Consider the following 14,911-nt stretch of genomic DNA (forward strand, 5'->3'; position numbering starts at 1 on the left):
AATGTATACATTTATATTATTCAGAAAATATTCACTATTAAAACTTTAGTTTCAATTATTCAATATATCACATAAGAAACATTCTTAAATATTGTATTTTTTGTATATCTTTGAATATTCTAACAAATTCCTTAGACTGAATCACTGGATTGAAGAAGATAAAAAATTATTAAAAGTTTAAACATACTATAAATGTTCTCTTCAATAAGTTTTTATCAATTTAAATTTCTGTTGTAATGCATGAGATTGTCTCTTTTGATCTGATTCTCATTAAAAGTGAGTGTTACCATTATCTTTCATATTTTCCTATTTGGAAGGTTAAAACATTCTGATTTAGGTGTTGCTTTCATTTATTTGATGAGAAGAAAGCTAGAAGATTTCTCAATTGAAAATAAATATACTGTGGAGCAGTCTTTAAAAAAGAATCCATGTTATTATAGGGGAAAAGTTAATTCTGTCTGAGAGTAAGGATATGAAAAGGCCTGTCTGAAGAACTAGGGCTACCTTAAATGTTGTCAGGTACACTTTTCCTAGCTTTTAATCTATCTTTCAACTTGTTAATATGTAGGTTAGTATGTTTATCAGAGATCAGTCTTTTTTAGCCTATTAACATAAAATCATAATATTTTGATTTTCCTTCAAACTCTTCTGAACACTTTAACCCTCATGAAGGTTTTCCTTCATGGTTCTTCTGTCCTAGATATTACTGAGGATTTAACTTTTAGCATAACACATCTACAGCAATTATCTATTCCTTTGTCTCACCTGCATGATTTCACTCAAAGAGACCCTAAACCTTTTCAACCCATGTTAATATTGTTTTTCTCCTAGTCTCAGCTATAAAGATTCAATTGGCAACTGGATATTGCTACATAAATGTCTTGATGTCAGATCAACATCAGGAAGTACAAAACTTTGCTAAGTGTTACAGTCTCCCAAACTTTTTTCTTTCTTTCTGAATTTCTGTCTTATTTTTTCTATTGACAAAAATACAAACAAACTCTATTATTATTTTTTGGAATCAATACCCTTTTTCGTTATCTTCTATAAGGACAGTCATCCAATGCTAGTCTCTGAAATATTTCTCATCTTTAGTGATATTTCTATATTTCCACCACCACCATCATCATAAAAGATCTGGTTGTCTTCACTTTAAACTCAGTTTGCCATTGCAGTAGTCTAACTGGCCCAACTTCTCTTCCAAATCATTCTGAATATTTCTAAATACCACTCTTTAGTCCATGGATTCAGTGATGCTTAATTTCATGTGTCAACTTTGCTGGGCTATACTGCCCAGTTGTATGAACAAACACTAGTCTAGATGTTCCGGTGAAGCTATTTTAGAAATGTGATTAATATTTATGTTAGTATAATCAGAGTAAAGCAAATTATCCTCCATTGAGTAGGCCTCCTCCAGTGAGTTGAAGGCCTTAAGTACAACCACTGATGTTCCCCCAAAAAGAAAGAATTTTTTCTCAAGATTGTAACATAGAAATACTGCCTGAGTTTCCAGCCTGCCTGTCCTATCCTGGGGAATTTGGACTCAAGGCTGCAACATTGACATTGACTTTTTAGCCTGCTGGCTTGCCTTGCAGATTTCAGATTTACCAGCTCCCACAATGGTGTCAATTGCAAATCTTATCTCTCTCTCTCAGTACACACAGACACACAAATACAGACACACACACTCCATCATTTCTGTTTCTGTGAAGAATGCTATCTAATACAAATTCATTCAATAAAGATTTCTTCTTTTGAATAACATTTAAAATGTCTCCACAAGTTTGCCCCTGTTGAGCCACTTTTCTTTACTAAGGCCTTGCATCCCTGCTATTCACCCATAAAAGAAAACCTCATTCACCCATTTCCAGGAAACGTGCCCTGAGTATTCCAACTCCTCATCACCTTATTTTCCTTGGAACTTGTACTAAAAAGACATGATATTGAACAGCATTCAAATAAAGTTTTATAATATAGGGGGAAAAATGGTGTTTAGTTTCTTTGGCATATGAGGAAGATTGCTAGTATCTCTTATATTGAAAAGTAAGCAACTCATATTACATTTTTAAAACAATACACTCATTAATATTTTATCAGAAATTTGCTGTATGCTTTTGTATAGTGACGGAAAAATATGTAAAGCTTTACAATTATGAAAGAGTGGGCACCCTTCTAGCTGAAGTATTTTGATACTATTGACATTAATAGCAGTGGAACTCCAGAATGTATGCTACATATAGTTAATACTGAATTAAAATTCTTACAGACATATGCAATACAAATTTGGGTATGTATTATGCGTGTAAACTATTTCATTCAAAAGTGAATGATGATTTGGATTTATGCAAACTAATAGTGAAACTCTGTCATAATAAACTTACACGCGTCTGCATCATCAAAAATGCTAGATTGTTCTGTTATTGAATCAAGACAGGAGAGTGCTTGATCTTGATCTGTGTCATCCTCATAATCATCACATTTCCTTCTTACAGTAGAAAAAGTAACTGTACCTACAACACAAAAGTACAAGATGCCCTATTAATCAGGGTTTAGTTTTCTAAAACAAAAGGTAAGCTATAGATATTAAAGTTACTCTAGCTTAAAACATATAAATATAAAGCGAAAATTAATTCTAGATGTCAGTATTAGAATTAAACCTGATACATATTCAGAACTATTAAGGAAAAGCTCAAGGAAAGAGTTTAAGGAAATATTTTCAAAATCTCCATTAAAATGGTAATTTTTCAACAGCTTTTCTGAGATAATTTTTAAAAAGTGGAAAATGAAATAAATGCAACAACTTTCAGAATACTTATTGCCCTAGGGTAACTGTTCTTATTTTCTTTCTAAGTCATTTTAATGCTCTATTTATTACCCTATTAAAATAATATTTATTTTATTTTATATAATATCACAATATCCCAAGCATGAAATTTCTTGAAAATATTTAATATATAAAATGTTAAACACTTTGTTATAAAAGTTATTAGTGAGGCCGAGCATGGTGGCTCATGCCTGTAATCCCAGCAATTTGGGAGACTGAGATGGGTGGACTGCTTGAGGTCGGGAGTTTGAGACTAGTCTGGCCAACATGGTGAAACCTTGTTTCTATTAAAAATACAAAAATTAGCCAGGCATAGTGGCACGCATCTGTAATCCCAGCTACTTGGGAGGCTGAGGCAGGAGAATTACTTGAACCCAGGAGGAGGAGGTTGCAGTGAGCCAAGATCGCACCAGTGCACTCCAGCCTGGGTGACAGAACAAAACTGTCTCAAAAACAAAAGAAAACAAAAAACCCCAAAAGTTATTACTATGAAAAATCGTCACTCTCTGGAATTTTTTTAATACTAAGATTGACCTATATAAATTGGTATTAATTTTTAAATTAAAGTTTATATTCTTATGGAAATGATTCAGAAATGGGCCCTGACCTCTAAATACCAGCTTGACATAAACAAACCTTTGCACACAAAATTATGTGTTTCTAGTCACGCATCATAATCAAATAGCTTACAGCAATGCCTATAAATACTGTGTAGTTGAATTACGGTAGCATCCACACTTCCTTAATTGTAAAGACAAGTAGAACTAAAATTAAACAGCAATATTTTCTTAGTTTTTACTTGAGAGCAACAAACTCTTCCTGAATTTCTTTTAATAAATTCTATTTTTTTGGAGTGTGGTCTCCTTAGAGAGAGAGCTTGAAGTAAAATCATCTTGAAATAAGATATAATAACGTGTGTATATAAAACCAACTTGAAATGAAACACATATGAAAGCAATTAGCCAAAAGCACAGAGCAAAAACTCAATAAATAACATCTTTATTTATGTTCTTATTATTCCTGGTTAGGGGACAGTAAGATACTATTGGTCACACTGCTCTTGAAGAGGACAGATATCTAAAAGAAAGAAATGCCTAATTTGGAAAAATAAATAATATTTTAACTTGTTTTGTGGGGGAGGTGAGAAATATAGGTGTTTCGTGTGTTGACAGGCAATACAGATGTTTCATGTGTTCCATATTTTTACAGACAGACAGGTGACCAAAAGTCCTGAAAGTTGTAACTTTAGACGTGTCCTGTACAATATGACAGCGACTACTGAGCAATTAAAATGTTGGTAGTCCTAAATAAGATGTGTTGTGTGAAATATACACTGTATTCCACAGACTGTGTAAAATAGAATGCAAAACATACTACTAATAATTGTATATTAGCTATGTTGTGAAATTATACATTTGGGGTCTATTCCAAGATGGCTGAATAGGAACAGCTCCAGTCTGCAAGCTCCCAGTGTGATCGACGCAGAAGACAGGTGATTTCTGCATTTCCAACTGAGGTACCTGGTTCATCTCACTGGGACTGGTTGGCGAGTGGGTACAGCCCACAGAGGGTGAGCTGAAGCAGGGCAGGGCATCGCCTCACCTGGGAAGCACAAGGGGTTGGGGGATTTCCCTTTCCTAGCTAAAGAAAGCCATGACAAACTGTACCTGGAAAAACGGAAAACTCCTGCCCAAATACTGTGCTTTTCCAATGGTCTTAGCAAATGGCACACCAGGAGATTATATCCCACGGCTGGCTCGGTGGGTCCCACGCCCACAGAGCCTTGCTCACTGCTAGTACAGCAATCTGAGATCGACCTGCAAGGCAGCAGCCTGGCAGGGGGAGGGGCATCCGCCATTGCTGAGGCTTGAGTAGGTAAACAAAGCAGCCAGGGTAGCTCGAACTGGGTGGAGCCCACCACAGCTCAATAAGGCCTGATGCCTCTGTAAACTCCACCTCTGTGGGCAGGGCATAGCTGAACAAAAGGCAGTAGAAACTTCTGCAGACTTAAACATCCCTGTCTGACAGCTCTGAAGAGAGCAGTGGTTCTCCCAGCATGGTGTTTGAGCTCTGAGAACGGACAGACTGCCTCCTCAAGTGGTTCCCTGACCCCCATGTAGCCTAACTGGGAGACACTTCCCAGTAGGGGCTGACTGATACCTCATACAGGCCAGTGCCCATCTGGGACGAAGCTTCCAGAGGAAGGATCAGGCAGCAATTTTTGATGTTCTGCAATACTTGCTGTTCTGTAGCCTCCACTGGTGATACCCAGGCAAACAGGGTCTGGAGTAGACCTCCAGCAAACTCCAACAGACCTGCAGCTGAGGGATCTGACTATTAGAAGGAAAACTAACAAACAGAAAGGAATAACATCAACAAAAAGAACATCCACACCAAAATCCCATCTATAGGTCATCACCATCAAAGACCAAAGGTAGATAAAACCACAAAGATAGGGAGAAACCAGAGCAGAAAAACTGAAAATTCTAAAAACCAGAGTGCCTCTTCTCCTCCAAAGGATTGCAGCTCCTCGCCAGTGACAGAAAAAAGCTGGATGGAGAATGAATTTGACGAGCTGACAGAAGTAGGCTTCAGAAGGTCGGTAATAACAAACTTCTCCGAGCTAAAGGAGGATGTTTGAGCCCATTGCAAGGAAGCCAAAAACCTTGAAAAAAGATTAGATGAATGGCTAACTAGAATAAACAGTGTAGAGAAGACCTTAAATGATCTGATGAGCTGAAAAAAATGGCATGAGAACTACGAGACGCATGCACAAGCTTCAATAGTCGATTCAATCAAGTGGAAGAAAGGGTGTCAGTGATTGAAGATCAAATTAATGAAAGAAAGCAAGAAGAGAAGTTTAGAGAAAAAAGAGTAAAAAGAAACAAATAAAGCCTCCAAGAAACATGAGACTATGTGAAAAGACCAAATGTACATTTGACTGGTGTCCCTGAAAGTGATGGAGAGAATGGAACCAAGTTGGAAAACACTCTTCAGGATATTATCCAGGAGAACTTCCCTAACCTAGCAAGGCAGGCCAACATTCAAATTCAGGAAATACAGAGAACACCACAAAGATACTCCTCAAGAAGGGCAACCCAAAGACACATAATTGTCAGATTCATCAAGGTTGAAATGAAAGAAAAAATGTTAAGGGCAGCCAGAGAGAAAGGTCGGGTTATCCACAAAGGGAAGCCCATCAGACTAACAGCAGATCTCTCGGCAGAAACTCTCCAAGCCAGAAGAGAGTGGGGGCCAATATTCAACATTCTTAAAGAAAAGAATTTTAAACCCAGAATTTCATATCCAGCCAAACTAAGTTTCATAAGTGAAGGAGAAATAAAATCCTTTACAGATAAGCAAATGCTTAGAGATTTTGTCGCCACTAGGCCTGCCTTACAAGAGACCCTGAAGGAAGCACTAAACATGGAAAGGAACAACTGGTACCAGCCACTGCAAAAACATGCCAAATCGTAAAGACCATCAATACTAGGAAGAAACTGCATCAACTAACAGGCAAAATAACATCATAATGACAGGATCAAATTCACACATAACAATATTAACCTTAAATGTAAATGGGCTAAGTGCCCCAATTAAAAGACACAGACTGGCAAATTGGATAGTCAACACCCATCAGTGTGCTGTATTCAGGAGACTCATCTCATGTGCAGAGACACACATAGGCTCAAAATAAAGAGATGGAGGAAGATCTACCAAGCAAATGGATAGCAAAAAAAGCACGGGTTGCAATCCTACTCTCTCATGAAACAGACTTTAAACCAACAACGATCAAAAGAGACAAAGAAGGCCATTATATAATAGTAAAGGGAGAAATTAAACAAGAAGAGCTAAATATCCTAAATATATATGCATCCAATATAGGAGCACCCAGATTCATAAAGCAAGTCCTTAGAGACCTACAAAGAGACTTAGACTGCCACACAACAATAATGGGAGACTTTAACACCCCACTGTCAATATTAGACAGATCTATGAGACAGAAGGTTAACAAAGATATCCAGGAATTGAACTTGGCTCTGCACCAAGCAGACCTAATAGACATCTACAGAACTCTCCACCCCAAATCAACAGAATATACATTCTTCTCAGCACCACATTGCACTTACTCCAAAATTGGCCACATAGTTGGAAGTAAAGCACTCCTCAGCAAACGTAAAAGAACAGAAATCACACACAAAAAAATGTCTCTCAGACCACAGTGCAATCAAATTAGAACTCAGGATTAAGAGACTCACTCAAAACTGCACAACTGCATGGAAATTAAACAAGCTGCTCTTGAATGACTACTGGGTAAATAATGAAATGAAGGCAGAAGTAAAGACATTCTTTGAAACCGATGAGAACAAAGACACAACATGCCAGAATCTCTGGGACACATTTAAAGCAGTGTGTAGAGGGAAATTTATAGCACTAAATGCCCACAAGAGAAAGCAGGAAAGATCTAAAATTGACACTCTAACATCGCAATTAAAAGAACTAGAGAAGCAAGAGCAAACAGATTCAAAAGCTAGCAGAAGGCAACAAATAACAATGATCAGAGCAGAACTGAAGGAGATAGAGACACAAAAATCGCTCCAAAAAATCAATGAATCCAGGAGCTGGTTTTTTGAAAAGACCAACAAAATTGATAGACCAGTAGCAAGACTAACAAAGAAGAAAAGGGAGAAGAATTAAATGATAGACACAATAAAAAATGATAAAGGGAATATCACCACCAATTCCACAGAAATACAAACTACCATCAGAGAATACTATAAACACCTCTTCGCAAATAAACTAGAAAATCTAGAAGAAATGGATAAATTCCTGGACGCATACACCCTCCCAAGACTAAACCAGGAAGAAGTTGAATCTCTGAATAGACCAATAACAGGCTCTGAAATTGAGGCAATAATTAACAGCCTACCAACCAAAAAAAGTCCAGGACCAGACGGATTCACAGCCGAATTCTACAAGAGGTACAAAGAGGAGCTGGTACCATTTCTTCTGAAACTATTCCAATCAATAGAAAAAGAGGGAATCCTCCCTAACTCATTTTATGAGGCCAGCATCATCCTGATACCAAAGCCTGGGAGAGACACAACAAAAAAAGAGAACTGAAGACCAATATCCCTGATGAACATCGACGTGAAAATCTTCAATAAAATACTGGCAAACTGAATCCAGCAGCACATCAAAAACTTATCCACCGTGATCAAGTTGACTTCATCCCTGGGATGCAAGGCTGGTTCAACACACGCAAATCGATAAATGTAATCCATCACATAAACAGAACCAAAGCCAAAAACCACATGATTATCTCAATAGATGCAGAAAAAGTCTTTGACAAAATTCAACAGCCCTTCACGCTAAAAACTCTCAATAAACTAGGTATTGATGGGACGTATCTCAAGATAATAGGAGCTATTTATGATAAACCCACAGCCAATATCATACTGAATGGGCAAAACTGGAAGCATTCCCTTTGGAAACTGGCACAAGACAAGGATGCCCTCTCTCACCACTCCTATTCAACATAGTGTTGGAGGTTCTGGCCAGGGCAATCAGTCAAGAGAAAGAAATAAAGGGTATTCAATCAGGAAAAGTGGAAGTCAAATTGTCCCTGTTTACAGATGACACGATTGTATATTTAGAAAACCCTATCATCAGAGTGAACTACCATCAGAGTGAACAAGCAGCCTACAGAATGGGAGAAAAGTTTTCCAATCTACCCATCTGACAAAGGGCTAATATCCAGAATCTACAAAAAACATAAACAAATTTACAAGAAAAAAACAAACAACCCCATCAAAAAGTGGGCAAAAGATATGAACAGACACTTCTCAAAAGAAGACATTATGTAGCCAACAGACACATGAAAAAATGCTCATCATCACTGGTCATTAGAGAAATGCAAATCAAAACCACAATGAGATTCCATCTCACACCAGTTAGAATGGCGATCATTAAAAAGTCAGGAAGCAACAGATACTGGAGAAGATGTGGAGAAATAGGAATGCTTTTACACTGTTGGTGGGAGTGTAAACTAGTTCAACCATTGTGGAAGACAGTGTGGCGATTCCTCAAGGATCTAGAACTAGAAATACATTTGACCCAGAAATCCCATTACTGGGTATATACCCAAAGGATTATAAATTATACTACTATAAAGACACATGCACATGTATGTTTATTGCGGCACTATTCACAATAGCAAAGACTTGGAACCATGATAGACTGGATCAAGAAAATGTGGCATATATACACCATGGAATACTATGCAGCCATAAAATGAATGAGTTCATGTCCTTTGCAGGGACATGGATGAAGCTGGAAACAATCATTCTCAGCAAACTATCACAAGGACAGAAAACCAAATACTGCATGTTCTCACTCATAGGTGGGAAATGAACATGTATACCTATGTATCAAACCTGCACGTTGTGCACTGTAACCTAGAACTTAAAGTATAATAAAAAAAAGAAAAGAAATTACACATTTGGATATACAAAAATATTTTAAAATTCATTTCATGTTTCTTTTTATATGATTACTATAATTTTTAAAATTACATAATGGTTATGTTTTATTTATATTATATAGTGTTGTTATAGAGAAAGCATTTTCAGCATTTGCATGTTGCACTCACAGAAATATTTTTATGGTTAATCCACTGTCCTGAAAAAAATCTCAGTAATTTAGTGTGTGAATGTATTTAAACATACATTTCCCAAGCTGACTCTCTTTACATATTTAAACCTCAGCTTTCAACTCAACAGCGATTCATGAAATTATTTCAGAATATAATAGAATAGACCTAGAGCTTTCCAATCAAACTTTCTGCAATGATGGTAATATTCTATATTTGTGCTATCCAATATGCTAGCCACTAGCCGCATACGGCTAATGTAATATTATTCGGTTTTAATTAATTGAAATTGAAATAGTCACTTGTTTCCAGTATCTTTAATACCGGACAGCACAGACATTAAACTGAAAACATATTCTATGTAGTAAAGAAAGTATTGTTTCATACAATTTTTGTTTCTGTTTTATTTGTAGCTGTGCATATAATAGAGAATATGTATATGTTTGTGTTTATTGAGTCACACTGTAAAATCAATTTTTTTTTGTTCGAGGTCTTAGACAAAAATGTTTGAAATCCACTTCTTTTTAAAAATGCATTGTCCTCAGGTACATATATGTCCTCACTGTCCAATGCAGTGACAGCAAGCCACAGGCACAGGCCATGAATTCTTCCAGGCACAGATCATGCCTGTTATGGGCTTTGAATACTTATAAGACATAACATTTACTATCATCAATAGAACATTTGCTGGGTTTTTTTTTTTTTTCCATTTTAAAAGACAGAGGATAGAGACTTGACAAGACAATGTGACATCTTATATTCACTGTCAGCTTCATTTTGCCATTATTGCATCACTTTTATGTTTATATGGAATATAACTGCTATTATGAAACTAAATGTGAGTAATTTACTATACATATCCATGAAATTAAATAATTTCTTCTATAGTAGCAAAACAAATTAAATCAGATTAAGAATATACTGTAAGTATATTCTGGCAAGTATTCTTTTTCTGCATTGCTGCCTCTAGAATATTTCTCCTCCCAACTCCCTCAAAATTCCAGGCTTCTTTGAGAAGCGTGACATTAGATTATGCTGCCTGCCGTCATCTGTGGGTAGTCATGTACTAGACTCAATATCACCATCCTATATTTAAGAATTCTACACATGGTGTATTGTTGTTCCTTCTCAATTACTTCTGGACATTAATCTAGTTGTTCAACTTGCACATAAATCCGAGAACCAATTCTTTCTAATGGGTGTGTAGATATGTATTTGTATATTTATTTTTTATGTTTATGTACACATGCATACTAATATTATTCTGGGCTTAGTTCTAAACTCTGGATGGAATGTGCAACATAAATTACCAAAAATGACTCAAAACATACCTGACACTGACCTAAGCAAATCTGTAAATAACAGAATATTGTCATGCTACTTAAAATGTTAGAAAGCATTAAAGGTAGAGAGTAAAAGTTGTAATTTAATATTTAAAGCTAAAATAACACATACTAAAATTTAATAAACACATTATATGGAAATATAGATTCAAATTACTTATACTCCCCTCCAAAAATAAAAAAAAAAAAGAGATTTTTCTTTCAAATTGGCAATTCTTAACACCTTTGGTAACATTCACCTTAGATAAAAATGTTGAGTGACAGCCCTGATCTCAAACACTGACAGTGAGAGTAAAAACGGGTATTTTTTTGGAGAGTTATTTTGCAAAATCCACAATCTTGAAAGTGCATATCCCCTTTGACATATCAATTTTGTTACTTATCCTATAAATAACTTGCATATTAAATTTTATCCCTACAGGTAAACTAGCGCAGTCAGTGAAGAGTTATATACAAAGATGCTGTTGAAATATTATTCATAAATGCAAAACAAGAGGAACTTGATTTCCATCTTGATATGCATGACTAGTGACATGAATTAAGATATATATACGTATATAAATGTTTTTATGCTGTCTATTTTACCAAAATAAAAATGATTATAAGAGATTATGAATTGTACACCAAAAAATTGATTACTTTAGATTAAATGGAAAATTTCTTAGAAATACACAATCTACTAAAACTGTCTCTTCAAGAAATAGAAGATCTGCATAGATACAAAACTGAGGATATTGAATCGGTAATAAAATACCTTCCAACAAAGTAAAGCCCAAGACCAGATGTCTTCACTGTTGAATTCTACTAAACATTTAAAGAGGAATTAACATCAATCTTTCTCAAACACCTCCAAAAATTTGAAGAGGAGGAAATACTTACTAACTCATTCTAGAAGGCTAACATTGCCCTGATACCAAAACCAAAGACACTGCAAGAAAAGAAAACTAAAGTTCAGTATCTCTTATGAACATTCATGCAGAAATCCTCAACAAAGCACTGGCATACTGAATTCAGCAACATAGCCAAAGGATTATACACTATGATCAAATGAAATTCATTTCCAGAATGAATTAATGAATGGTCATTCAACATACAAAAATCAATCAATTTAATATACCACAGTAATAGAATGTAGGAACACACACACCCCCCCACACACAATGATCTCACTTAATGCATAGAAAACTTTTGACAAAAATTCAGGTCAGGTGTGGTGGTTGATGCCTGTAGTCCGAGCACTTTTTTTGGATAGCTTAAACCCAGGATTTCAAGACCAGCCTGAGCAACATGGCAAAATCCTGTTCCTACAAAAAATACAAAAATTAGCCTCGTGTGGTGGCACCCACCTGTAGTTCCAGCTACTCAGTAGAATCACTTGAGCCTGGGAGGTAGAGTTTGCAGTGAGCCAAGATGGTGCCACTGCACTCCAGTCCGAGGACAGAGTGAGACCCTGTCTCAAAAAACAAAAAAAAAAAAAAACAAAAAAAAAAACAAAGAAAAAAAAAAAAACAAAGAAAAAGAAAAAAAGCAAAGCAAAGCAAAGAAAAAAGCACTTGACAGAATTCAACACCCTTTTATGATTAAAAAAAAAAAATTCAATAAACTAGGAACAGAAGGAAACATCCAAACACGATAATGGCAATGTAGGATAAACTCACATGTAAGGTATAAGACAGAAAGCTCTTCCTCTAAGATCAGAAACAAGACAAGGATGCCTGTATTTTTTCCACTTCTATCCAATATAGTACTGGGTGCTCTAGGCAAAGGAGTTATTAAAAAAAGTAATAGAGGCATCCAAATTAGAAAGAAAAAATATTTTTTTCTTTTTATATGACATGCTATATACAGAAAACCTTAAGGATTCCACATAAAAACTTGTTAAAGCATTCAGCACATGTTGATGAACAAAATCAATATGCAAAATCGTACATTTTTATATACTAGCAATGAACAATTTGAGTAGGAAATTAAGAAAACAATTCAGTCAGATAAAGCCAATATTTGCATAAACCTACATATGTTACACAATATGCTTGGCTTAAATAATAAAGTAATCTAATCAGTATTTCAAGTACTATCAAGTATAGATGCCCCTCAATTTGCAATGAGGCTTATGTCCTGGTAAAATGATCATAAGTTAAAAATATCGTAAGTTGACAATGCACTTTAAACTTACCATATTTTATAAATATACAATGGGTTTACACAGCCATAACCCCCATCATAAGTCAAGGAGTGTCCTAAATGTGTATTGCTTTAGCACCATCATAAAGTTGAAAAATCCTAAGTAGAAACATTATAACTCCAGGACCATCTGTACTCTCACAAATTAAAAGTACATATTTTCCATTCTCACTCATTTCAGTCCATTATAGACTCAGCATAGTTTTCTTTCCCCTAACTCACTCATTTAAAGTTTATTATGTTTTATTACCCCTTAACAAATAGAAATTGGGCATTCATTTGTAAAACAATTAAAAAGCCCTATATGAGTATTACAAGACTGTATATTATAGAACAGAATGAGAAATAGTTAACTATTTATCACAAAAAATAAAAATTGGTAAAGAGAACTACAGAAGCAATTATGTGTTTACTCAGTAGTTCATGTTTTAATTGAAGGAACATTTTTAAATAATATATCTTAGAAGTATGCCATTAATTTGCCTATATTTTTTTCTAGTGAAAAATCTTTTTCTTGACAATGGCAATTTAATTTTGTTTCTAAACATTTTTTCTTTTCATTTTACATTCATTTTTTATTGTTAATTAGCTACTGTGGAAGAGACAGTCAAATTCTTATCACATATTACAACGAATAACATTATACTTAGCAACCTGATTGTCAGCAGTAAATCTTCAAATGAAATGCAGCAAATAATGATGATGAGAATAATATGCTTTCCAAAACATGGTAACTTTTCTACACAACATATGTACATGCTATTTTTTTGTTTCCTATATTGTACTCTTCAGGGTAAGGTCAATTGTTCCAACAGGAAACAAAAATAAATATAAAACTTGGTTCGTTGGTGCTCGAGTTTCTCAAAGTAATAGGAAAATGATTAGACTGCTTTGGTAAAACTATAAATATGACAGTAATAATACTAGTATCTAAAAGCAACTCCCCACATTAAGATAACAGCATCATGGAATTAATGGAGATTTTCAGTTTGTCTCAATAGACGATGAGGGGAAAAAATCTAACAGGAATCAAGTTTTTTTCTCTCTAAGTATATATTATCATATAAAAGCCTCAAGTTTAAAGGCTGGAAAACACAATTTTGTATTCATGGGTTTTCCTTTGAAAATAATTTTTAAAATATTTATCGAATGCTTACTGTGTGCTAGGCATATGCTAAATGGTTCCTGTTCATCATCTTAATTAACTCTTGCAAGAAACATATGAGTTCATTACTCGTTGGGCCCATTTTAAAGCTGAGGAACCTGGGCTTAGGGAAGGTTGTCTAACTTTGCCTAGATCACACAGTTAGTAAGTGGCAAAGGCATATATATTTCCTTGGCATATAATATGAGAAATTATAATTTAAATTGTTTGAATATCACAAAATATACTACAGAATAAATATAATTTTTGATTGGAAAAATATAAAAATCACTCACATATGAGGGAACTTCAAAAAGTTTATGGAAAACTATAATTAAAACATAAGAATAAAAATTATATAAACTTTATTTCTCAACATAAGCTATATCAAGATCAAGACACTTTTGTAAGTGCTGGTATCAGCCATTTAGTTCATCCCTAAGAAAACTGAGGGTCCTGGAAATTTAACCACATCAAAGCAGTCTTTCTTACATTATTAACTGAAGAAAAATGCTGCCCTTTAAAGATTTTTTTAAGATAAGGGGGAAAAAAGTCAGAAGTCAGAAAGAGTCAAATCCAGACTGTAAGGTAGATGCCTAATGATTTCCTATTGAAAGTCTCACAAAACTGTCCTTGTCTGATGAGAGGAATGAGCAGGTGCATTGTCATGGTGCAGAAGAACCATCTGGATAAGCTTACGTGAGCATTTTTTTGCTGAAGTTCTGGATAACTTACTCAAAACACTCTCTTAATAAGCAAATGTT

At 35.0% G+C, this 14,911-nt stretch overlaps 1 protein-coding gene across 3 annotated transcripts in view; it reads right to left on the reverse strand.

Annotated features, from left to right (window-relative positions):
• The window catches only part of LOC105499042 (cilia and flagella associated protein 47), a 469,827-nt gene that overhangs the window by 124,314 nt on the left and 330,602 nt on the right, over window positions 1-14,911 (reverse strand). For all 3 annotated transcript variants that reach the window (XM_011771441.2, XM_011771442.2, XM_011771440.2), the window contains exon 50: window positions 2,382-2,510. In XM_011771441.2, coding sequence (XP_011769743.2) covers window positions 2,382-2,510 — 129 coding nt within the window. The remainder of the gene's footprint in view (window positions 1-2,381; window positions 2,511-14,911) is intronic.

The sequence above is a fragment of the Macaca nemestrina genome, chromosome X, assembly GCF_043159975.1.
Source record: "Macaca nemestrina isolate mMacNem1 chromosome X, mMacNem.hap1, whole genome shotgun sequence".
Classification (NCBI taxonomy): domain Eukaryota; kingdom Metazoa; phylum Chordata; class Mammalia; order Primates; family Cercopithecidae; genus Macaca; species Macaca nemestrina.